The 22,287-nt window shown below is 45.4% G+C and overlaps 1 protein-coding gene across 5 annotated transcripts; it reads right to left on the minus strand.

Moving 5' to 3' along the window:
• Nucleotides 1-3,902: 3,902 nt before the first annotated feature.
• On the minus strand, nucleotides 3,903-9,030 carry LOC147918026 (glutathione S-transferase Mu 1). 5 transcript variants are annotated; one of them, XR_015555738.1, is made up of 9 exons: nucleotides 8,876-9,030; nucleotides 8,547-8,622; nucleotides 8,061-8,125; nucleotides 7,677-7,758; nucleotides 7,487-7,587; nucleotides 6,587-6,682; nucleotides 6,391-6,501; nucleotides 4,282-4,441; nucleotides 3,903-4,124 (listed from the first exon to the last, which is right to left on the minus strand). XR_015555738.1 is itself a non-coding variant. In XM_004420712.3 (8 exons), the coding sequence occupies exons 1-8, from the start codon at nucleotides 8,909-8,911 to the stop codon at nucleotides 4,352-4,354; spliced, it is 657 nt and encodes a 218-aa protein (XP_004420769.1). In that variant the 5' UTR covers nucleotides 8,912-9,030; the 3' UTR covers nucleotides 3,903-4,351. The 5 variants fall into 5 exon arrangements, 4 of the variants coding, with proteins under 4 accessions (XP_004420769.1, XP_087302046.1, XP_087302050.1 ...); XM_004420712.3 differs by having other exon boundaries at nucleotides 3,903-4,441; XM_087445920.1 differs by having other exon boundaries at nucleotides 3,903-4,441; nucleotides 8,851-8,939.
• Nucleotides 9,031-22,287: the final 13,257 nt, after the last annotated feature.

Raw genomic sequence — 22,287 nt, forward strand, 5'->3', positions numbered from 1 at the left:
CACCAAGAAGTGGGTTGGGGTCATCCTTGTTGTCAGTCTCCCACCTCAGCACATCAGAGCCCTGTACAGGTGCCCACATAGGATGGGGAGAACTAGGTCAGGTGGTCGCCAGGGCATTCTATGTGTAGAAAGCACCAGAGTGCTGTGGAGAAGACAGGACAGACCGGCTCCCCCACAGCAGGGAGCCAGGGTCCAGAGCTAAAGTGAGTCCAGTGGTCTTCAGCACCTGGACCACTACGGTCAACCGGGAACAGAGGTGGAGCAACCCCACTAGGCTAAAGATGAAAGACTGAGGGTGGCTGGCCATGCTTCTGGGGGCCCTGCTGGGAAGTGCATGGGCTCAGAGGAGCCAGGGAAACAAAAGGTATCCACATGACTGAGACGGGTGTACAGAAAGTTCCTACAACACACTGTAAACTCACAATGTCCAGTCTGAGACCCTCTCTGTTTTTTACACCCACATAGGGGTAACCAAAAGTTGAATATGTAAGTACCTAGACACTGCCACAGACATGGACATCAGGGATGAAGTCACCATAGAAACAGCTCCTTTCCCACTGTCTATTTACCATTTAAGGCCTCCTAGCGACACTCACGCACCCGGAATTGGCAAAACGGGCAGGCAGACAGATGATTTGCCCTTTAAAGGCCTTAAAATAGTAGCAATGAGGGGCCGGCCTGGTGGCGTAGTGCTTAAGTTCACACGCTCCACTTTGGGGGCATGGGGTTCATGCTGGGCATGGAACTGTGAACCGCTAATCAAGCCATGCTGTGGCAGGCATCCCACAAATAAAGCAGAGGAAGATGGGCATGGATGTTAGCCCCAGGGCCAATCTTCCTCAACAAAAAGAGGAGGATTGGCAACAGATGTTAGCTCAGGGCTAATCTTCCTCACAAAAAAAAAACAGTAGCAATGAGCAAGAAGATTACCAACAGGAAGATTATATCTTCACTCCAAACCTCCTTATAGTTGTATTGTAAGGCATCTCAGCCAGTCCAGTCTAGTACAAAAAAGCCCCCCCAAAAGATGGGGGGCTAGCTTTTTATGTTATGTTTGGTTTACAAACTTAGTCATTGATTATTGTGATCAATTTGTGTATTCACTCGCTATATGATAAGAAGCCTAGAATAGAACTACAATTAATTACATTGTGCCTATAGAGAAATGGCTGCCACCACCTCATGTTTTAACAGTGAATGAAGAATTGACTAAGTCCGGGGTGGAGAATCATTAAACAGAGTTTAAGACAGAGAGATTCTTACACAGTGATTCATCAGGTGGAAACATACACAGCCAATAAGCAAGTAGCAAAAGGTAAAGGTGGAAAACTTCAAGGTAGGCTTATGAACCGATGAAACTAGCCTAAGATGAAATTGTGGAGCCCGAAGTGCCTAACATACTGGAGAAAGAGGTCCACATGCCTTGCTGGTGGCACCATAAATTAAATGAGTCTCTCTGCAGAGCAATAAAATAATCTATTATAAAAGCATAAAACTGTCTGTTCTTGCCCATTGCCTTCTGGGGTCTGCTTAGGGATCTACCCAAATAAAATAACCAAAACCAGAGGAAAACCTTAGCTTAAAGACGATCACAGTGTTGTAAAGGAAGGTAAAATATTAGAAAACCCCACATGCCCCATAGTGTGAGACTGACTAGGCAAATGACACTTTATCTACAGGAAGGAACGCTACAAAGCCATTAAATATTTAGAAGGATATCCGTGTGTGGACTACCAACATGCACAGATTATTAAGTGAAGTGTTAAGAGAAAAAAAAGAGCAGACCTAAGAATATAGGTACACACAATCTCACCTACCCGAAGAAGTAGGCATAATTCAAAACAAGAAGAATATTTGAAATGATCCCACTCAGATTAGAATATAATTTGCTTAATAACTCTTCACCGAGCACCCACTATGGTCCAGGTGCTGTTCTGGGGGTTGTGTTCACCTGTAACACCACTGAACAAGAAGAGACAAATTTCTGCCCTCATGGTGTTTATGTCCTAAGGGGAGAGACAGATGATAAAGATAAACACACAAATAATTTAATATGCAAGACAACATATACGTAAATGTCACATGCACAAGTATAAGTCACATGCAGTGAGTGCACACATCTCCAGTGAACAATTCAATGGGATTTTCCATACGTCTACTCTAATGGAATCCCCACCCAGACAAGGAGAGAACAGTTCCTGCACTTCACAAGGCCCCTTCAATGAGCAACCCCACACACAAGGCCACCAGTCAGCTGACCTCTGTCATCTTGGATTCCTTTTGCCTGTTGACTTTCATGTAAATGGAATGATAGAGTATGTACTTTTTCAGTCTGCGTCCTTTTGGTCAACATCGTGTCTGTGCGAATCATCCGTGCTGTTGTGTGTGGCAGTGGCACATTCATTTTCATTGTGGTATATTCATTGTAGTATGTATTCCATCATATGAATAATAGAGTTATATTAATACACCACAGTTTATCTGTCCATTCTCCCACTGATACACATTTGGATTGTTGCCAATTATTGGCTATTTCAAATAATGCTGCATTGAACATTATTGTGCATGTTCTTGAAGATATAAGCACTCCTCCCTGTTGGTTTGTAACGTGGAGTGGAATTCCAGGGCCATAGACTAGATGTAAGTTTAGTTCTAGTAGATATCGCTGGTATTTCAAAGTGGTTGTCCCACCAGCAATGAGTGACAGTGCATTAATCCACAAATTCAAGAACAATGGTCAGTACTTTTAATTTTAGCCTATGTGGGTACGTAAGGGGACCTAACTGTATTTATAATTTCCCCAATATCTAATGATGTTGAGGACCTTTTCATGTGCTTATTGGCCACCTGGATACTCTCTTAGGTAATGACTGCTCAAGGCTTGGCCCTTTTTCATTGGGTTGTATTTTTGGATAAGATAAGAGTGCTGTATTGATTTCATTATTTTCTCCCACCTGAGCTTTGCCTGAATACCAGATCCACAAAACCAGCAACTATTTATGGCAGCATGGTTTGGGAACTCTGCAGTGTGATTTAAAATTATTTCCAGAAGATGCAATGCAGATGGAGGAATGGTGACTGGTGATGAGGTGGAGGAAAACTAAGCTTAGAATGCTTCTGGAAGGGTGTGAAGTGGGAAAACATCAGCCCTTAGAACCCCAAGTAAACTTTTGACTTTGATACCTCAGAATGGAGAGAAGAACCTAAAAGCTTCTTAAGTTTAAAAAAAGGCCATCTATAAAAGGATCAAGTAAGACTGGCATCACCCTTCTCATCAGCTATGCTGAATTCTAGAAGCTGTCAGTAATTCCGTCAGAGGTCTCAGGGTCTTCATCTTAGAATTCTATACCCAACCAAGTACTAGTTCAGTGTACACTAGGCAAGACATTTTCAGACATGCAGGGACTAAAGACTTATCTCCCGGGTACCTGGGAAAATGAGGGAGTAAACCAAGAAACAAGGTCCCAATGACAGCTGTGCAGCAAGCCTGGAGAGGGCGCCTTGAAGGCATCTGAGAAAAGAGTAGAGATAGAATACTAGAGACCTTACACATGTGATAAAGCCAGACAATGTAGAAGGGAAAAGGAATGCTGGTTCTCTCCAGTGGGGATTCCCACAACCTCCGGGCCCTACTCACTAAGACACACAGCTCTGCAGAGCCATAAGCCCTCAATAATGGAGGATGAATGAAGGACAGATCCAGGCCTCCCTTCCACAGAGAGCCCAGTGAGGCTTCCTGCCCTAAGGGTGTCAGAAATGGGAACAAGAAATCTCAGAACACCTACACCCACACAGGATCCCGTGCACCCAGTCACTATCAGCACCACAGTCAGACGCTTGAAGCCGCAGGGCCAGTGGGAGAGTTCAGGCGGCCAGGAGAGAATAAGACAAGACACAGCAGGTGTGATTAAGGCTTTACTGGGCATCAGGCAGGGCTGGGCAGGGACCACATGGGCAGATCAAGGCCTGCACACCAGCCAATACTGGTCTTCAGGACAGTGCTGGGAGCTCAGGGCTGAGCTGTACAGGCCACAGGTCTGCTTGGGGACCTCAAAGCAGAGCAACCACTGAAGGGAAGGACAGTCTGATTGACTCGGTGCAAGAAGGATAATGTTGGAGGGATTCTGCTGAAGAAAAGTAGGGAGCTGAAGCTTTAAAGGCCGTGGATGAATGGGGATGGGGGAAGGAAAGGGGCTAAATAAGGACTGAGTGAGGGAAGAAGGGAAAGAAAAGAAAGAGAAAAGCACAAGACAGCGATCCTGGAGGTGCAGGGAGATCCACCTGTTCTCCAGGCCCCTGCTCAGCAATCACAGCACTGGCTCCTCGCTCCATCTCCTGGCCATACAGGGCTCTACTTGTTGCCCCACAGGGCAATCTTTGTATATATAGGACTGGGGAGGAAGCGGCTGGTCTTCATGTAGGCAGAGATCTTTTTCAGGCCCTGAGGGTGGGAAAAAGAAGGTCAGATCTCAGTGTTTGCTGGCTCACTGGGGCTCAGGCAGCGCCACTCCAGGCAGAACAAATTCAGGACCCTGGTACAGCACGTCCTCATGGGGTCAAGTGTTGGGGCAGAAGACAGTCTTAATGGGGTCCCCAGCTCTGGTTAAGTTAACTCTTACAATTTCCCATACATAATGTGATCTCTTAATAAGAGTTACCACAGATGAATACTCTACACTGTGCGAGGTGCTGGATATACACTAGGGATATGAGACAGGTATAGAACTTCCAGACAACTACCTTACAAGATAGGTTCTACTCTCACCATTTATCACAAGGGAAACTGAGGCACACACAGGTTAAGCATCTTCCTCATGCTCACACAGCCAGTAAGTGGGAGGGCTGGAATGCAGCCTGACTCTCTCTCCAGTTCAGTGCTCTTTCTGCTGCACTCCCCTCCTCTCGTCCCCACAGGAGGCCTTGTCCTCCCTGTCTGCACAAACATTCCCCTTTACAGAGGCAGGCGCCTGGCTTCCCAGGGTTGGCCCACAGAGGGACCCCTAGCAGAACAAAGGGGCTCCGAATGCGCCTGTGCAGCTTGTAGAAGAGGCCACATCTCACCCAATGACTCAGCAAAACCTCAATGAAACATGATGGGAGGATGTGGAGCAGCAAAGCCAGGACCAGACTCTAATTATTCCTCTTAAAGGAGAATGTCCATTTGCTTGGCCTGTTATTGGGCCCCAATCACTGGGCCCCAACCTACCTCATCCCCAGTCCTGCTGCAGCCAACTAGGCAGTATGACCTGCAGGTGTGTTTGGGCACCATCTTCCCGCATAGAGAGTGTACAGTAAGTTCTCAAGGATTCAAAAATGTTGGGACTGCCTGTAACAAATGGCCAGGCCCCAACAAGGTGCAGGCTGCAGCCCCAGCTGTCCTCCATCCCTCTCTGCCAGTCAGTCATCCCAGCTCTTGCATAATCCCCAAGGCCCATCAGCCTGGACCAGAACCAGAGCTGATGACAACTAGCTGACAAAGCAGATTTCCTGAAGGGGAGTGGGAAAGGAAAACAGACTGTAGGCTGAAAAACCTGTTGCTCTAATGCCTCAAATTCCTCCATCTGTAATAAAGCAGACTTTGTTGCTCTCCAACTAAGGGTGACTGATGAGGAACTGTGAGTGAGGTCCCGGCTGTGCTCCTCCAGCAGCCAGCTGGGCCTACACGCTCCACACAGCCTGGTTCCTGTAGCTCTCCAACTGCACTGAGCCCCAGGAGGCTGGGCTCCAGGGCTGCCTCACCTTTGCATCCCCACTGTGCCTGACACAGCGCCTCATGCACAGGAGAAGATCAGATCAGTGAATGGGACCTAAAATAAATGTACTGCCCATCGCTGAGACAGAATCTTCAGTAACTGAAGGAAGAAAGAAAGGGAGACAGGAAGGAAAGTCCCCCAAACAGAAGATGTCTTTGGGACTTAATATCAATCTCTCTGTGACTCAAATCTACTAATGCCGACTACTTACGAACTCCTGAACATTCTCCTTCATCCACACAGCCCAGAGCTGTGAAACAAAGGCTGGAGAGGGAGAAGGAACAGAGCTTTTCCTCTCGAAACAGGAAAGGGAGAGCCACTGATGACTGCGCATAGCAACCAGACACTGCCAGGGAGCCCAGCACAGCCTGTCCTGGCTCTGGGACTTTGAGCAAATTACTTATCCTTTCTGCTTCATTTCCCTATCTGTAGAAAGGAGGCGATAACTCTACCGTGTAGGAATGTTGTAAAGATTAAAGTTTACCAAATATACGTAACAGGTGAGCACAGATCCTGGCATACAGCAAGTCCTCAATAAATGCTAGTTTTTCTTCATTTTAGCTACGAAAAGGAAAACATTAAGGAGAAGAGGAAGAAACAAAAGAGATATGAATAGAAGGAGGATCAGGGGAATGACCTCTAAGCGGGTGATGAAGTCCTTCAAGTTTGGGAACCCATCCAGGCACTTGGGCTCGAATATGCGGTGCAGGTCAAGGATGTCATAAGCGAGGAAATCCACATAGGTGAGCTGCAGACAGGCCAAGGATGAATGGGGACCAATCTCTGAAACTGGGAGGAAGGACAACTCCCCATCCCAAAGCGTTCCTCCTTACCTTGTCCCCAGCAAACCAAGGCCTCTTCCCCAGAAACTGTGAGAAGAGCTTCATTGTTTCTGGAAGCACCTCCAAGTACTCAGGCTTCAGTTTCTCCTGAGGCACAAAACAGCTGTCACCACCCTCAGACACAGACTCCCTGCGCAGGGGGCCAGGGCTGCACACGACCCCCGACTGCCACAGGTGAGCAGCCATGTCCCCCAACTGCAGCTGGGTGGGTGCCCAGGCTGTGATTTAATCCAAGCTGTGTTCATTAGACTTGTACTGGGGACCAGCTCCCATCTGTGAGAGGCAATGGGAAGGCAGAGAGCAATAGCACACTGTCCCAGCAGCTATCCCCAACATCTCCAAACACCCTCACTGGGTCAGACCCAGGAGTGCTGTGGGAACCTGGCAGAGCTCAGGACTCCCGATGGGCCGAAGCAAAGACCCAAAGAACTAGATCGACACAGGGAAAGAGGTCCTAAGGTCTAGCTAGTGAGCAACAGAATAATAGACACTTGAGTAGATTCTGGACAAATGAGGAGAATTTGAGAGGCTGAAAGGAAGAAGGGAAAGGTACAAAGGCCCTGTGACTGACCCTGAGCTGTACTGGGCAAATGTGCTGATGACTGAGGGTGTCATGGAGACAGTGCTAGGCTAACAAGGAAACACCCTATCTAGGAACTAATTTCCACCCTGGGGAGTCTGGACTCTCTTCTGACATTGGTAGGAACTGAGTTTTCATTTGATGCAATTTGGCGTTATGAGGGTCACTCTGGTGGCAGCATAGGGATTAGCCTGGAAGATCTGCAGCTCCAAGGAATTCAAGTGGCAAATAAGACCAGTGTAGATGAGACACAAGAATCCAGTCTCCTTATCAAAATCCTGTCGGGCCCCGTCCACTGGGATGGGACTCACAAAGTCAGGGCTATAGCAGACTCTGGCCAGTTGATTGGAGGTATCCATAACCTGATTCTCCAACATATCCACACGAATCTTCTCCTCTTCTGTCTCCCCACCTACAGCCACACAACAGAGACTCATCCTCAACATGCCAAGCCCAGGGCATGGCCACCTGTCCCCTGCGCCCTACCCCCAGCCCACTCACATAGGTTGTGCTTGCGAGCAATGTAGCGAAGGATGGCGTTGCTCTGGGAGATCTTGTGAGCCCCATCAATTAAGTAGGGCAGCTGGAAGGACAACACAGCAGGTCGCTTGGGCCACCAGGCTCCCCTGCACCCCCTCCTTGAGATGGGGGCAGAGATGACACCTGGCACTCACAGTGCCTGGCCCCTGGTAGGCACTAAATAAATATATTGCAAAATGAATGAATCAACTGGAACATAGAGCATCACAGGAAGGTAGTGAAGAGAACCAGGAACCTGAGATGTTGAGCAGAAGGCACCAGGTCCTGTCTCCTTGAAGCTGGGACAGGAGATGGAGAAGAGAACCTCTCACTTGCGCCAACAGCACCCCCATCCCCTGCACCTACATTGGGGAAGTCCAGGCCCAGCTTGAATTTTTCATTCAGCCACTCGCTTCTGTCATAGTCGGGAGCTGTGGTGGAGAAGATGAGTGAAACAAACCTTCCAGAGTCCAACCCTCCTTCCCGAGTAGGGGGAACCTTCCAAGGAGTCAGCGGCAAGACCCAGACCACGGGGGATCTGAGTCTCACACTCCAGGTTTGGGGGCGAATGCTGATGGGGCTCTGGAAACTACATGAGTAAGGCTCACACAGGGTTTAGGCAACTCTAAGGGGAACCCATCCCAATTACTGAGACAGGGGGTCCAGCAATCCCCTCCCACATCCTGCCTTGGCAGGAGAGCTGCACCCTCAAACGGGGTAGGGAAGGGACCAGCCCTGCTCCAGCTGCTGGAGGGCGGCAGAGGTGAGCAACAGGTGGCCGGGCCATGGGGTGCCTGGAACCAAGTCAGCATGAGTTGGGCAGAAGTCGGGACACCACGAGGACGCCTTTACCGTCCCCCATCGTGTACTTCTTTTCCTCATAGTTTGAGTCTGTGTACTCCAGGAGCAGGCGGATGGCGTGAGCCAGCTGGGACAGAAGGCCGGGGCAGAGGTCAGAGGTGGAGGGGCCTGACTGCTGCCTTTCTCTCCAGGTAACCTCCCACGCACACCCCAGCCTCCCACACACTCTCCCACCTGAGAGGACAGGCGGCAGGATGGGGCTGGGCTCCAGCAAGCCCCGGAGGAGGAACCTTCTGCCAGAACCGGTCCCCAGCTGCGCAGCGTTTCCCCGCCCGCCCGCCTCCATCCCACTTACCCTGGAGGATCCCTCCCTCGCTCACCCCTCGGATGTCCCAGTAACCCAGCGTCATGGTCATGGTGCTGGTGTTGGCGCTCTGAATGGATGGGCCTCCGCAGAGTTAGGATTGGAATTCGTCGTTCCACCGGAGGGTGGGGCGAGGCGGGGCCAGTTGTGCGCACAGCCCCCTATGCCCCGCCCCCGTCGCGCCTCCAAAGCGTCAACGTCCGAGGCGATCCCACCCCCAACGCAGGCGGAAGTGAGATCCATTTCAGCCAGCTATCCCGGAGGGCTCTGGCGCCAGGGTTTGGTTTCCGTGACGCTGATGCCGCCTGGCTCGGGTTAGCCTGGTTCTCCCGCCCCCAGTAGACTTATGCTAAGTCTGAGGGAGTTGGCAGTGCGTTTGTAAAACAGGCCTGAACCATGAAAAGAGCGAGGCTCCTTTCCCTTCCTTCCCCTCTAGGGAAGGGGACATCTCTCAGCCTTGTCCCTTAGCTGCCGAGTTCCTGCGGGCCCTGGGAGGCTCTGACTGACTGCCTGGTTAAGGCTGAAAAGTGATGTCCCTCAAATCAAGAGTTGAAATCAGTATCTGTTAAGGGAAGATCAGGCTTCAGACCAGTGAAAGTTCCTCCCAGTCCTTATAATCCATGACAGGCACGTGTCTTTGACAACAGACTATCGGTGGGATGGGAATGACTACCCAGGACAAGGGGCAGAGAAAAGAAAATGTGGTCTGTTGTGTGTTCCTTTCAAGATTTTGGAGGACCCAGCCTTTCAATAACGTGGCTAATAATGATAAGGATCAAATGTAAATTAATCGATTAGCTTTATGGGCTAACTTGTGAATATGTATCCAGAATAAGTCCCAGCAAAGAGGTATAGAATCCTGTGCAACCCCAGAAGTGTCCTGCCAGTAAGCCTGTTGTCCCTCCCATTGACAGGGACAGTGACTGGGAATGTGGTGGTCACAGACAAAATGTAAGTGAGTGGGAAAGAGCTGTCCTCTGAGGGGCCAGGTGCCTGTCCTCTTGCAGAGGGCAGCCAGGTGGGGGTAGGGCCAGCCAGGAGGCTGGAGGACTCCCCACAGGACCACAGTCAGGGTGGGCCCTTGTCTTGACATGAGTACAGCCATGTTTGGCCGCTCCATTGACCTACAGCCACCAGTACAAAAAGAAATATGAAAGCTGCTTTCTGCGTGGTGGGAACTGGCCCTTCTCCCACGGAGAGAGTTGCAAGTTGTAACATTCCAAGGCTCTTGGAGCGTCGTACCATGGGATGGACGGGCCACCTGTGCCGGGCTAAGACGATAACCAAAGAGAACAATGCACGTACACAACTACTGGGCTGGGACATTAGCCAAGGGGCTCAGTGCACGTACGCCACTGATAACCATTTTGTGCATAAAAACACTAGATGCTTGCTCTGCAAACTCTGTAACTGCTTATATAAACTGCTGGAGACTGAGACCCGGTGAAAGTTCCACCTGTGGAAGGGACACCTTGCCCAGGACGTGTGATCCTTGCCCAGCTGCGTCGATTGACAGGACTCTCCCGGCAGTGGGGCGTGGATATTATGAGTAATTAATTTAATGTAAAATAATTAATTTAATATAAAATAATTAATCTAATATGTTCTCTTTTCGGTCAACCTGGTGTTTCTATTTCCAGTTGATCTGTGTCATTTCCCTTCAGTCGATCTGGTGTTTCCCTTTCCGATCGATCTGATGTTTTTCCCTCTTATTATATGACCTATTCGGATCTGCTGCTATCTCAGCCGATATGGATGTTTTCCCTTTCCAGTTGAGCTGGTGTTTTTCCCCTCTTATTATTTGACCTATTCGGATCTGTTTGCGGACTATCGCCTTTACTATCCTCTATATAATAAAATATACCTTCAGTCCATTTGTTTGGAGTGGAAAGTTTCTTTTACGTCTCCGATCGAATCCCCGAACCTCTCATAACATAATTGGCGCTGTGAGCAGGATTCGATTAAGGAGATGGCTTTCCTGTTCAAACAAAAGGTAACTGAAGCCAAGGTGGAAGAGATCCCAGGATGGGAGGACCCTCCCTTTTGCACTCTGGCTGGGGAGTGGACTTATAGGTCAGGATTATGTGAATCTTGGGATGTTCGTCCGCGAGATATGAATCATTGGATGTGACCAAAACTTTGCCGACAGTAGAAAAAAAGAGATGATGTTTCTTTTCTGGCACGGCGAGGTTGGTGTTTATTGACTGCTTATCGTCGGGCTATGGAAGATAGGGATAAAATACAAAGGAGAAGGTACTCTTGGAAAAAGAAGTTTCAGATTTACAGTCCCAGCTGATGTCACCCAAAATAGAAACTCTTTCCTTGCCGTGAGCCTGGCATTCTAGTTTTATTTGGCCCCTCTTAAGTGACAAATAGAGAGCCTAAATATGTATCCAATAATAATTTGGCGAGCCAGCTGGGAGGCTCTTTGTCCGTGGCTCGGCGGCCCTGGGCCCGGTGGGATGTCCTGGGAAACAGTCCAGCAGCTGCCTAGGTGATTTGCCCTAGGGACTGCTCCCAGTGCTTTCCATCTGACCTGGCACCGCTGACCCTGAGCATATTTTTCTTATGACAGGGAAACAGGTTCTAGAATTATTTGTTTGTTTGTCTATTTGTTTGTTTTTGCTTACACCAAGAACTCCCTTCCTCTCCATCTGGAGTCCTGTCTCTTTAAGAGGCAGGGCTATCCCTACTGGAGTGGGAATAATTGCAGGACTTTTACCCGGAATCTGTTAGATGCATCAATCTGTTCTGTTTGGGATCCCATTTAACTGTCTGTTCTGTATGTTTGTAATTTTGAAGGGGGGAAGTTCCATCTGTCCCCAAGGAGAGCCCTCTGGGCCACCTCTTGGCTAAATGGGCTATATTCAGCTAGGAGCCCATGTCCAAGAAGAAGATAATTTTTTTCTTGTAACACCACATGGCCACAATATTCCATGGACTCCAGAGAGAAAAAGTGGCCAAAATGGGGCAATTTCAATTTACCAAAACTGATGTATTTGCTTATGCAATTGAAAAAAGCCAGCTAAAAAGTTAAACAACTAGTGGGAAGCCTATTTTAATCCTTTGAGGTTTTTAAATAAAATCAGAAATACTGTATTGCCTCTTTAAGAGAAAATAATTAAGTAATTAAACATGCCGGCAGCCCAAGCTGAATCTGCTGCTCCTCTCCCCTCTCTTGCTGAGCTTCCCGCTTCAACTCCCCCAGAATTCCTGATCTGAAATTAAGCAAGTGAAAATAAGTAAACTTTTAAAGTAATTTGAAATTGGGATGGCTATTCTGGAGAATCTGTTTCAGATGAGTTCACCTTAAGGGTCACCCTTAAAAGAGAGGATTCGAAACCTCTCACGATGAAATGTAATCTTTAATTAATACACAGAGACTTCCAAAAGACAAAGTTATTTCAAAAACAGCTTCCAAAATCTTTTTGGTAACTTGAAGCTTTAGAGTTTTGCTAAATTAAGTTGATAAAAATTTATTGAGTCTCTGGGTCATTTCCACATAAGATAAACATTAAAAATTGGTTACTAAGCATAGATTTGTCTGCCTTTGGTTTCTTATCTCAAAAAAACTAAAAGATGCTTGCGTTTATTGATAAACGTGTTCTGTGCACGTTGAGAAATTTTCTGTGAAAAAAATACATATTTCTAAAAAGTCTGTATACAAAAAACAAAATGTATGTTGTCCATAAAAAAGATATAAAAAATAGAGATATTTTTGTTTGTTTTATTAAAAAAAATAAATTTGTCCTAAAGTTCTAAAAAAAGGAAAAAGGCATGGGACAAATTCTAAATATAAAAAAATAAGTGACAGAAGGTTTATAAAAGTAAAGCCCTGAGGAGTTGTATACATAGTCAAGTTGGCTAAAGTAGGCTAATAAAAAATTAAAATTTGACTTTCTCTCTCTTTTTTTTTTTTTTTTAAAGATTTTATTTATTTTATTTTTCCCCCCAAAGCCCCAGTGGATAGTTGTATGTCGTAGCTGCACATCCTTCTAGTTGCTGTATGCGGGACTCGGCCTCAGGATGAACGGAGAAGTGGTGCCTCGATGCGCACCCGGGATCCGAACCCGGGCCACCAGCATCGCAGCGCGCGCACTTAACCACCAAGCCACAGGGCCGGCCCTAAAATTTGACTTTCTCTCTTATAAAGGTAATTTTCTTAAACTTTTAGTCTGCTCTTTATATAGAGATTAAAAGGTGTTCTTTTGAGTAAGTCTATGTAAAAGACAAAACACCTATGTTTTGTTAAAGTAATTTCCTATGTTCAAAAAGACTGAAGTCTCTCTATTAAGGTTTTTTTTGTTTTTTGACTGTTTTAACTCTCTGTTTGCCTTTAACTGTTTCTGTTGTCAACTTGATTAAATAAATAACTAGGCATTGTTTCCTATTTGACCAAGTGTTTTAAAATCTTTTGATATTTTTGATAAACTTCTGCCAAAATTAAAGTTTTTTTAACTTAAAAAAAATTATAAAAAGACATGATTATGATGCTAAAATACAATTGTTACTGTATTTCATGTTGATGCTCACAGTTCTTTAATTTCTACAAAACAAAAGTATAACTCTTATGCTGATCAGCTGGTGCAAAGTCATGCAACGCACAATCCAGGCTTAGCACAATAGGTCCACGAAAAGAGTGGACACTTGGGAAAACAAGCTTCATACAGGTGGGCACAACAAAGGGGAATCCTTGTCACCCATGATGATATTGCCACTGCAGTACAACAATGTCAGTTATGCCAACAGTTAAATAAACAGGGAGTTCCACACCCCTACCAAGGTCATATCCAAAAGGGATTATTTCCCGCCCATACATGGCAAATAGATTTTATTGGACCATTGCCAAATTCTTGTGGCTATACTTATGCCTGCACTGCTGTTGATACATATTCTGGTTATTTATTGGCTATGCCGGCTAAAGTGGCCACCCAACAGAGTGCCATAAAATTATTAGATACAATTAAGTTATATTATGAAACACCAAGGCAAATTCAGAGTGACAACGGTTCCCACTTTACAGGTAAGTTGATTCAAACTTATACCAAGGAAAATTATATAGAATGGATTTATCATATACCTTATTACCCCCAAGCTGCAGGCCTCATAAAACAAATGCATAGATTGCTTAAATAACAATTGAAAAAACTCAGTCATGGCTCATTAAAGGGGTAGCACAACCATCTAAGTACTGCTCCTCTGTCAAGGTTATTACCAGCAAAGATTACAGAAGTGACAACTGCCACCCATGAGTTTATGACCTTAACCTATTGGCCCTTGACTCAATCTGCTAAACTGCCATTTTGTACCACGGCCGAAGCGGCTGGATTGGATTTATCTACTGTTTATTCTATTCAATTGCCCCCTAAGAAGCAGTCTACAGTCCCTACTGGGATAAGGATACAATTTCCCAAAAACACCTTTGGTTTATTAAAAGGACGCTCTGGACTGGCAGCAAAAGGTATTGATGTACTAGGAGGAGTCATTGATCCAGATTACCAAGAAAAAATAAAATTTATATTATATAAAGGTAGTGACACAGTACTAACTGTAGAGTCTGGGGAACGAGTGGGACAATTATTGGTGCTTCCCCTCCTGACTCCAAATGTGTCGCAAGGACAACCTCCGAGTGAATTAACTAAAAGAGGAATACAAGGATTTGGGTCTACAGATGGATGGAAACCTGAAACAAAAGTGTGGGTGACACACCCACCCAATGCGGCTCCCCGTGCCGCAAAAGTAGTGGTCCAAGGGCCCACTACAACACTCATAGTTATGTATCCAGGAAATAAACAATTATATCATGTTCCTAAAAATTCTGTTTCTTTGCGTGAATAGATATTCCGCTGTGTTCGCTATGCTATGCTGCACTTCCATGTCTGTTGCAGACCTCCACACCAACTAATGTCTTCGTAGGACAACCTTTGATCCTGCACTGCTGGACCAACTGCTCTGCACCAGTGGGACCTATAACCTGGACTATAAATGGCCAAAAAATTTGGTCTCAAAAACATCAAACAACTTCTCAATATAAGATAATTTCTCTATTACCCTGCCTTCTGCTACCCTCCGTGATGGGGGCTGGTCTGGACTTCTACAAGCTAGTTTGTTAGGCCTAAGTGTTACCTTATCTAATGTTATCTTTGATACTGTACATAATTTGCAGGATCAAGTTAATAACATTTCATATTCTAAGGGGTTATTTGATTAGTTACCTTGGGGTTTGGGTCCTTTATTGTGAAATAGTTTTATAATTATTATAGTCATTGGATTTTGGATTCTTGGATGTGCCTTATATACTTATGTACAGAGTTCATTGTCTGTGCATATGGTGTCTTATGGTTAATGGAGACGGCCACGGCCGAATATGTCTTGACATGAGTACAGCCATGTTTGGCCGCTCCATTGACCTACAGCCACCAGCACAAAAAGAAATATAAAAGCTGCTTTCTGCGTGGTAGAAACTGGCCCTTCTCCCACGGAGAGAGTTACAAGTTGTAACATTTCAAGGCTCTTGGAGCGTCGTAGCACGGGATGGACGGGCCATCTGTGCCGGGCTAAGATGATAACCAAAAAAAACAATACACGTACACAACTACTGGGCTGGGACATTAGCCAAGGGGCTCAGTGCACGTACGCCACTGATAACCATTTTGTGCATAAAAACACTAGATGCTTGCTCTGCAAACTCTGTAACTGTTTATATAAACTGCTGGAGACTGAGACCCGGTGAAAGTTCCACCTGTGGAAGGGACACCTTGCCCAGGACGTGTGATCCTTGCCCAGCTGCGTCGATTGACAGGACTCTCCCGGCAGTGGGGCGTGGATATTATGAGTAATTAATTTAATGTAAAATAATTAATTTAATATAAAATAATTAATCTAATATGTTCTCTTTTCGGTCAACCTGGTGTTTCTATTTCCAGTTAATTTGTGTCATTTCCCTTCAGTCGATCTGGTGTTTCCCTTTCCGATCGATCTGATGTTTTTCCCTCTTATTATATGACCTATTCGGACCTGCTACTATCTCAGCCAATATGGATATTTTCCCTTTCCAGTTGAGCTGGTGTTTTTTCCCTCTTATTATTTGACCTATTCAGATCTGTTTGCGGACTATCGCCTTTACTATCCTCTATATAATAAAATATACCTTCAGTCCATTTGTTTGGAGTGGAAAGTTTCTTTTACGTCTCCAATCGAATCCCCAAACCTCTCATAACAGCCCTGCAGACCCTCAGCTGTACAGGTGCACAGATTTGATCCCTGACCCTGCCTCCTGACCCATGTGTAGTTTTGGGTAGGACAGGGTGCCTCAGTTGCCTTTGAAGTCTTTCTGTGATCTGTGACATATGGTACAACCTCCACAATAACAATATCCTACCTGCTGACTTTCCTCTTTGAAGTCCCAAAACTGTGTCCCTTTCCCCTGCCCTGGAGCCCTAGGTTCTTGCCTTCTGAATTCCCTAGGGAGCAGCACAGACTCTGGAGTCAAGCTGCCCCGGTGCAGATCTCAGCTCTGCCACAATAAACTGTGGCCTCCTCTGCCTTGGTGCCGTCTCTGATAAATGAACCCTCCCTCACAGGGTGGTTTTGAGAAGTAAGCCAGTATTTCTAGAGCACTTAGAACATCCCAGTGTTACATGAATTTATAAATATAAATTATCCCAACGAACCAGGTTGTCTTTTATCTTCACACTTTTGCACTTACTGTTCCTTCTGCCTGGAATGCTTTGCCCTGGCCTGCTAGGCCTGCCTAATGCCTATTCATCTTCTAAGGTAAGCCTAGAAGTCACTACCTCTGGGAGGCCACAACTGATAACCCCTGTGGAAATCATTAGAGATTGGTCACCAAAGATTTCTGATTGTTTTTCCTTTGGGAAAGTTTCACTAACTTCTTGAACTTAAGTGTAGCCTTGTGGCTTGCTTTGGCCAATGAAATGGAACAGAAATTACATTTTCCAGGCAGAAGCTTTAAGAGAGAGAGTCACCATATCTGCTTCCGACTGCTGTGATGACTCTGAGAGAGGCTCCAAGTTGAAGCCTCCATCGATCTAGGTCTCTGACCGACTACAAAAGCAAGGCCCTATTGACCACAAGGACATGAAGCGTCAGTAAGAAATACAGTATATTAAGCACTGAGGTTTGGTTTCTCCTGACCGATACTCCCCACCCCCCTAATTTAAATGTACTTATTTTAAATGTCTGTTCCCATAGGATTCCATATTTTCCTGGATCAGCACATACCATGCTAAATCCTAATTGTTTGTTTAGATGTCTGTCTCTGGCACTAAACTATAGTTGTCTGAGAGCAGGGACTGTGTCTTAAGCAAATGTTTATTCTTAGTGCTTGTATAGAGTCCGGCACGAAGTAGGCATTCACAATAGTGTATTGATTCCAGTCCTAATGAGAACTGGAAAGAGAAGAATTTCCTTCAGATAAGTGCTTACTGCTCTCAAGGAACTTTTAAAACTCCCTCTCTGTTCTGGTTGGGAGTGAGAACACAGAACACGGAATGCCCTGTTCTTAAAACAGATGGTAGAAGTGCTTGGAGTCAGGACACAAGTTCAGGTTCAGGAAGATCTCAAGGACCAGCAAAGAACTGTGAGGCTGGAGGTGGGGGACGTGATTTAGTAAGCTGGCTTTCTCCTTGCATAGGCCAAATAGGAATGAAACATTTCTGAAAAACCAACAAAGATAGGCTCTTAGTGTTCCTTGGGGATTTTCAATGGAAATAATTACAGGGGACTCACTTGTGGCATTTAAATCCAGAAGAAAAGATTCAATGGATGTGTATGCATTGGAATTTCAGATGAACAGGTGCTGCTGTGTGGCCCCACATAGAGAAGGGGGCCAACCTGAGGTTATTAGAAGGGAGTGTTTTCAATGGTGTAGAGATATGGGAATAGAACAAACAGGATACTGTTTATGTTGTGTTACAGTTTGAAGGAAAATTATAATAGGTGTCTATTTTATCTTCTATAGTGTAATGTTTCCAAATGTATTAACAGCTATTTTTTTGAACTCTGACTGAAACCCTGTCTGGTTCCTTCCAAAATTATGTTTCAGATGGGAAGAGAACTGGAAGAAAGTAGGAACTGCAGGGCAAATGTTAGGCCTTTTGGACAATGCTATGCCTTATAGGGGATTGTTGGGGCTACCCCACAAAGAGGAGTCTGTTGGGAAAAGCCAGATCTGTTTAAATAGGAATATGACAATTAGCATTTACAGGAAGAGTTTTCTGGAAACCATCAGGATGGGCACCTCTTATTCTCTGCTTCCAAGTGTTGAGTTACCATGTAATGGCAGGCTGGTCTCTGTGTGTCTGTCATCAATAAAAGTGTCCTCATCATGCCACACAAGTTAGGAAAATGTAGGCTAAGAAAGTGGGATGACGGTGACTCTGAAAGTGGGGTCACCAGAGCGATGGAGACAAGAGCCAATCCAGGGAGTGACTTTAGGTTGCTGATATCAGTGTTTACTATGAAAGCCTTATTAGGCAACATCTCTTAGGAATCCTCTCACCAAACGAGGGCATCCTATAAGCCTCAAAAACAAATGCAAAACAGCTTCTCCGCAAATCTGAGTGCAGGCCGTGTCCAACTGCAGTATAGGGCTCACCTATATTCCCTTTGTCCACCTCCCATTCCCTTACCATTTTACATAGGGTGAATTGGGAGTCAATGACAGTACACTTTAGATTGTCATTTTCAACATATCCATCTGAATGTTACCCAGAGAGCCCAGACTTGGAACTGGGTAGACTTAGTCGATGACACTTTAAGTGGTTGTTGTTTTGGGCAAAAGGCGGGTGGGCGTGTTTTGTTTGTACAGGGAATGGTTGCATTACGTTAGGCAGGAACATTTTATGGTGGTGGCTGTAGTAATGATTGTTTGGAAATGCACATATGGAAAAGAATACGTTTATGTCAGGCATCTATCCTTTGCATCTTTGAAACATCCTGCATATAGGTGGGGAATTTCTCACGTTTGAAGTCCCACCTCCCCAAGGTAGAGGACTACTAGTTGACCCCTGATATCCATCTCCCATCTTCTTTTGTCATTTCTGCCATCATTTCTTGCTTCTCAGGCAAAAGATGTCATTTCCAGTATGTTTAATTTCTAGCCAATGAGTTATAAATAGAAAGTTATATGTTACTTCCAAGAAGTTTCCATAAGTGGGAAAGAGCAACCCCATCCTCTTTCTCCCCCCTGCTGTTTGGAACTCAGGCACGATGGGGCTCTAGTGACCATTTCAGACTATAAGGTGACACAGAGAATGGAAACCACATGCAGAGTATGATGGAGCATGAAGTTAAGAAGCTAAATCATTAAGGCTACTATGAAGCCAGCATTGCCAGTGCTTAACTGTCTCCTTCCAGATCTTCTTTTACATTAGAAATGAACTTCTGTCTTATTTAAGCCACTGTTACTGTTCAGTTGTATACAGCAGAACTTAGTCCTAATTCATGCACTTGCTCTGCCAGCCTCCCCTGTGGCTGAGGCCCAGGCCTGTGACCCAGGCTCTGTTAATTGCACACCGTGGTGCAGGACTTCAGTTCCGAAGAAGCAGGCCCTGAGAATTTGTTTTCTGGCAAGGGTAGTTGAGGAGGGATCAGGATTCTGGAGGCAGCAGTGGTGAGACACTCACATCTGGTGCCATGTCAGGGCAGGAGCTCCAGTGTCTGTGCCCAGTAAGGGCTGTGGGGCTTTCTCTAGAACAATCCCACAGGTGGCTAGGCACACTTCCTGGTCACCCAGCTTCCAAGACCAACATGCTGGCCCTCCCAGGGATTCATGTGCTTCCTGATACCTCTGATAAATCACTTCCTCTTTCAGCAGCAAGGAACCCTAGGTGATACACCACTCCCCCTGGGTCCCTCTGAAGATAAAGACCTTGTCTTCACTACCTTAGTCCCTCTCCTATCTGCTCTAAACCACTGGCTGAAACCTAAGGTTTCTTCTGGACTTGAGTTTACGCTTTATCCCCACTTTTCTGAGTATGGGAGTGACTGCAGTCGGCCGCCAAAATCCATTCTGCTGTCCAAATATGGGTCTGCCCGTGTGACGAGGTACAGCCACACAACTGAACTTCACAAATGGAATATGAATGATTGTGATGTAGGCAACTTCTGCCTCACTTGCATAATAGGAAGTTCCTTCCTTGGGTTTTCTCTATTTTCCTTCCCACACTCGTGATAGAGCTTCAACCAAGGAGATGAGGAGGCATCCTAGGGGATGGCAGAGCCACAGGATGGAAGGAGCCTGAGTCCCTCAATAACTTCATGGAACAGGGCTGCCTCAACAGCCGGGACCATTCCCCATGGAACAAGAATGAATAAACTTCCATTTTCTCTAAGCTACTGTCTTGGGGTCTCTCTCAGCTTTATCCTTCTCTGCTAACACAATGATAATGGAGGAATACCAGGCAGGGGACCTGAAATTGACAACAGGTGATCACAGATCAATACAAGAGCCACCAATGAGGCACCTGTGTCCTCAGATGTGTCTTGTTTTCCCATTCTTGAAAGGGAAGATACACACTGAACAGTATATGAGCACTGTCACGAGGTGCCAAAGAATCCCAAGTCCTGGGACCTCTGCTAGATCCGAGGGACAATAAAAGCATCTGTTTCGGTTGCCTCAGTTTGAAGTACATACTCTACTACTTCTACCCCAGGCTTTAAAATGCATGTTTTTACCTTTTATCATTTTGACTGCATGTTTAGAAAACCGTTTTCATTCGCGACTGTCTTCCATGATTAAAGGATTCAGTTATTTTATTGTTTTCCTTGATACTTAATCACCTTTTACATTTCAAATCTAGTATTTTAGCTTTAATATAGCTATGCCCTTTTAATTTGCGCTTCCAGAATGAAAGTCAGGAAACTATGGCCCCTTGTTTTTGCAAAATAAGTTCTGTTAGCATACAAGTCATATACGCATTGTCTAGGGCTGCTTTCTCACTCCAGTGACTGAGGTGAGAAACAGAGAGACCATATGGCCCCCAAAGCAAAAAACATTTACTATCAGGCCCTTTACAGAAAACATTTGCAAACTCCTGGTGTAGATCTGTATCTGTTTTACTAAGATTTAATATTTTTATTCCCTCTACTTATCTTTTGTCATAGTGTCACTCCTAATTTCTATTACTTCTTTCCTTTCTTTTCCTTCTATACCTTCTGTCTTTAAGTTAAAGTTTAATAAGGTTTGGGCTTAATTAATCTTGATCATATCAGTTTCATTAACTTTTAGCTTTGCTGAACTTTGATCTTACCAGGTTTATCTTTTTAAATTAATTATTCATTTCTTAATGACCTTTAACATTATTGCTATTGCTCCCTTTCTATTTAATAACTGCAAGACAGTGACCCTCTGTAGAGACGCCCAATAGAACTCTTCTCCAGATCTTCTCCTGTTACGGGCTAAGTCTCAAGGCTGTGCCTTCACAAGACCCAACTCCACTATCCAGCCACTGTTTGAAGAACCTGCTCATCAGATGGTTATCTGATGAGTCCTCCTCCTTTGACAGTGTCCCAACATAAAATGCACACACCAATCTACAGATGTGGGAGAATGAGTAAAAGCTAGCCAACTTGTGCACCTTGGCCCAGCACACCAAACCTGCCCATCTCAGGTCAAGTTAAAAGGGAAGCTACAGCCTACTAAATGCTGAAGTCAGAGTTAATGGCTCATTCTGCCAGATCTATAGATTTAAAACCTTCTGAACTTTATTCTGTATCTCCAGTGGCTGAAATTAGCAATACCCAGAGCTCTAAATACCAATCATGGCTGTAGAGTTTGCCTGGGGTCTTAACTACAGATAATTCCTTCAAATGTCCAACTTTTATTAAACATTTGCTGTGTGCCAGGCAGTGTGATATATAATAGAGATTAAAAGTCGAATAAGACATAGATACTCTCCTCAATGAAATTATGATCAAGTTGGAGAGGAAAACAAATAAAACAATAATGATAATACAGTGGGATATTTTTCACTAAGATATGTTGTAAGAGCACAAAGGAAGGATACCTAAAGAAGGGAAAACTTCCAAGAGAGGGTGACAGAAGGTAGTCAGATCCCACACCATCGGTGGACTGCTTAACTCCCTTCCCCACCACACAAGAACCATGACACAGAGCACTGCACGCTAACAGGAGGCATTCAATGAAGGCTGAATTTAAGGTGAGACCCAGGCACAGAGGGGACCCTTTCTGTGGAGACTTCATGCTGAGGCACAGAGATGAAGGAGAGACTGAAATGAGCAAGAAACCTTATAATCCCACCTGTCCCCCCACCACCACACACATACTCACACATCCTCATCCATCCAGCCCCTGCAATGGACCACAGAAGGAAAAATGGACACCCCCAACACGGTCAATCCTGAGTCCACATGGTCAGAAGGAAAAAGACAAGACACAGCAGG

The sequence above is a fragment of the Ceratotherium simum genome, chromosome 2 (genome assembly GCF_057802395.1).
Source record: "Ceratotherium simum simum isolate JZ-2026a chromosome 2, ASM5780239v1, whole genome shotgun sequence".
Classification (NCBI taxonomy): domain Eukaryota; kingdom Metazoa; phylum Chordata; class Mammalia; order Perissodactyla; family Rhinocerotidae; genus Ceratotherium; species Ceratotherium simum.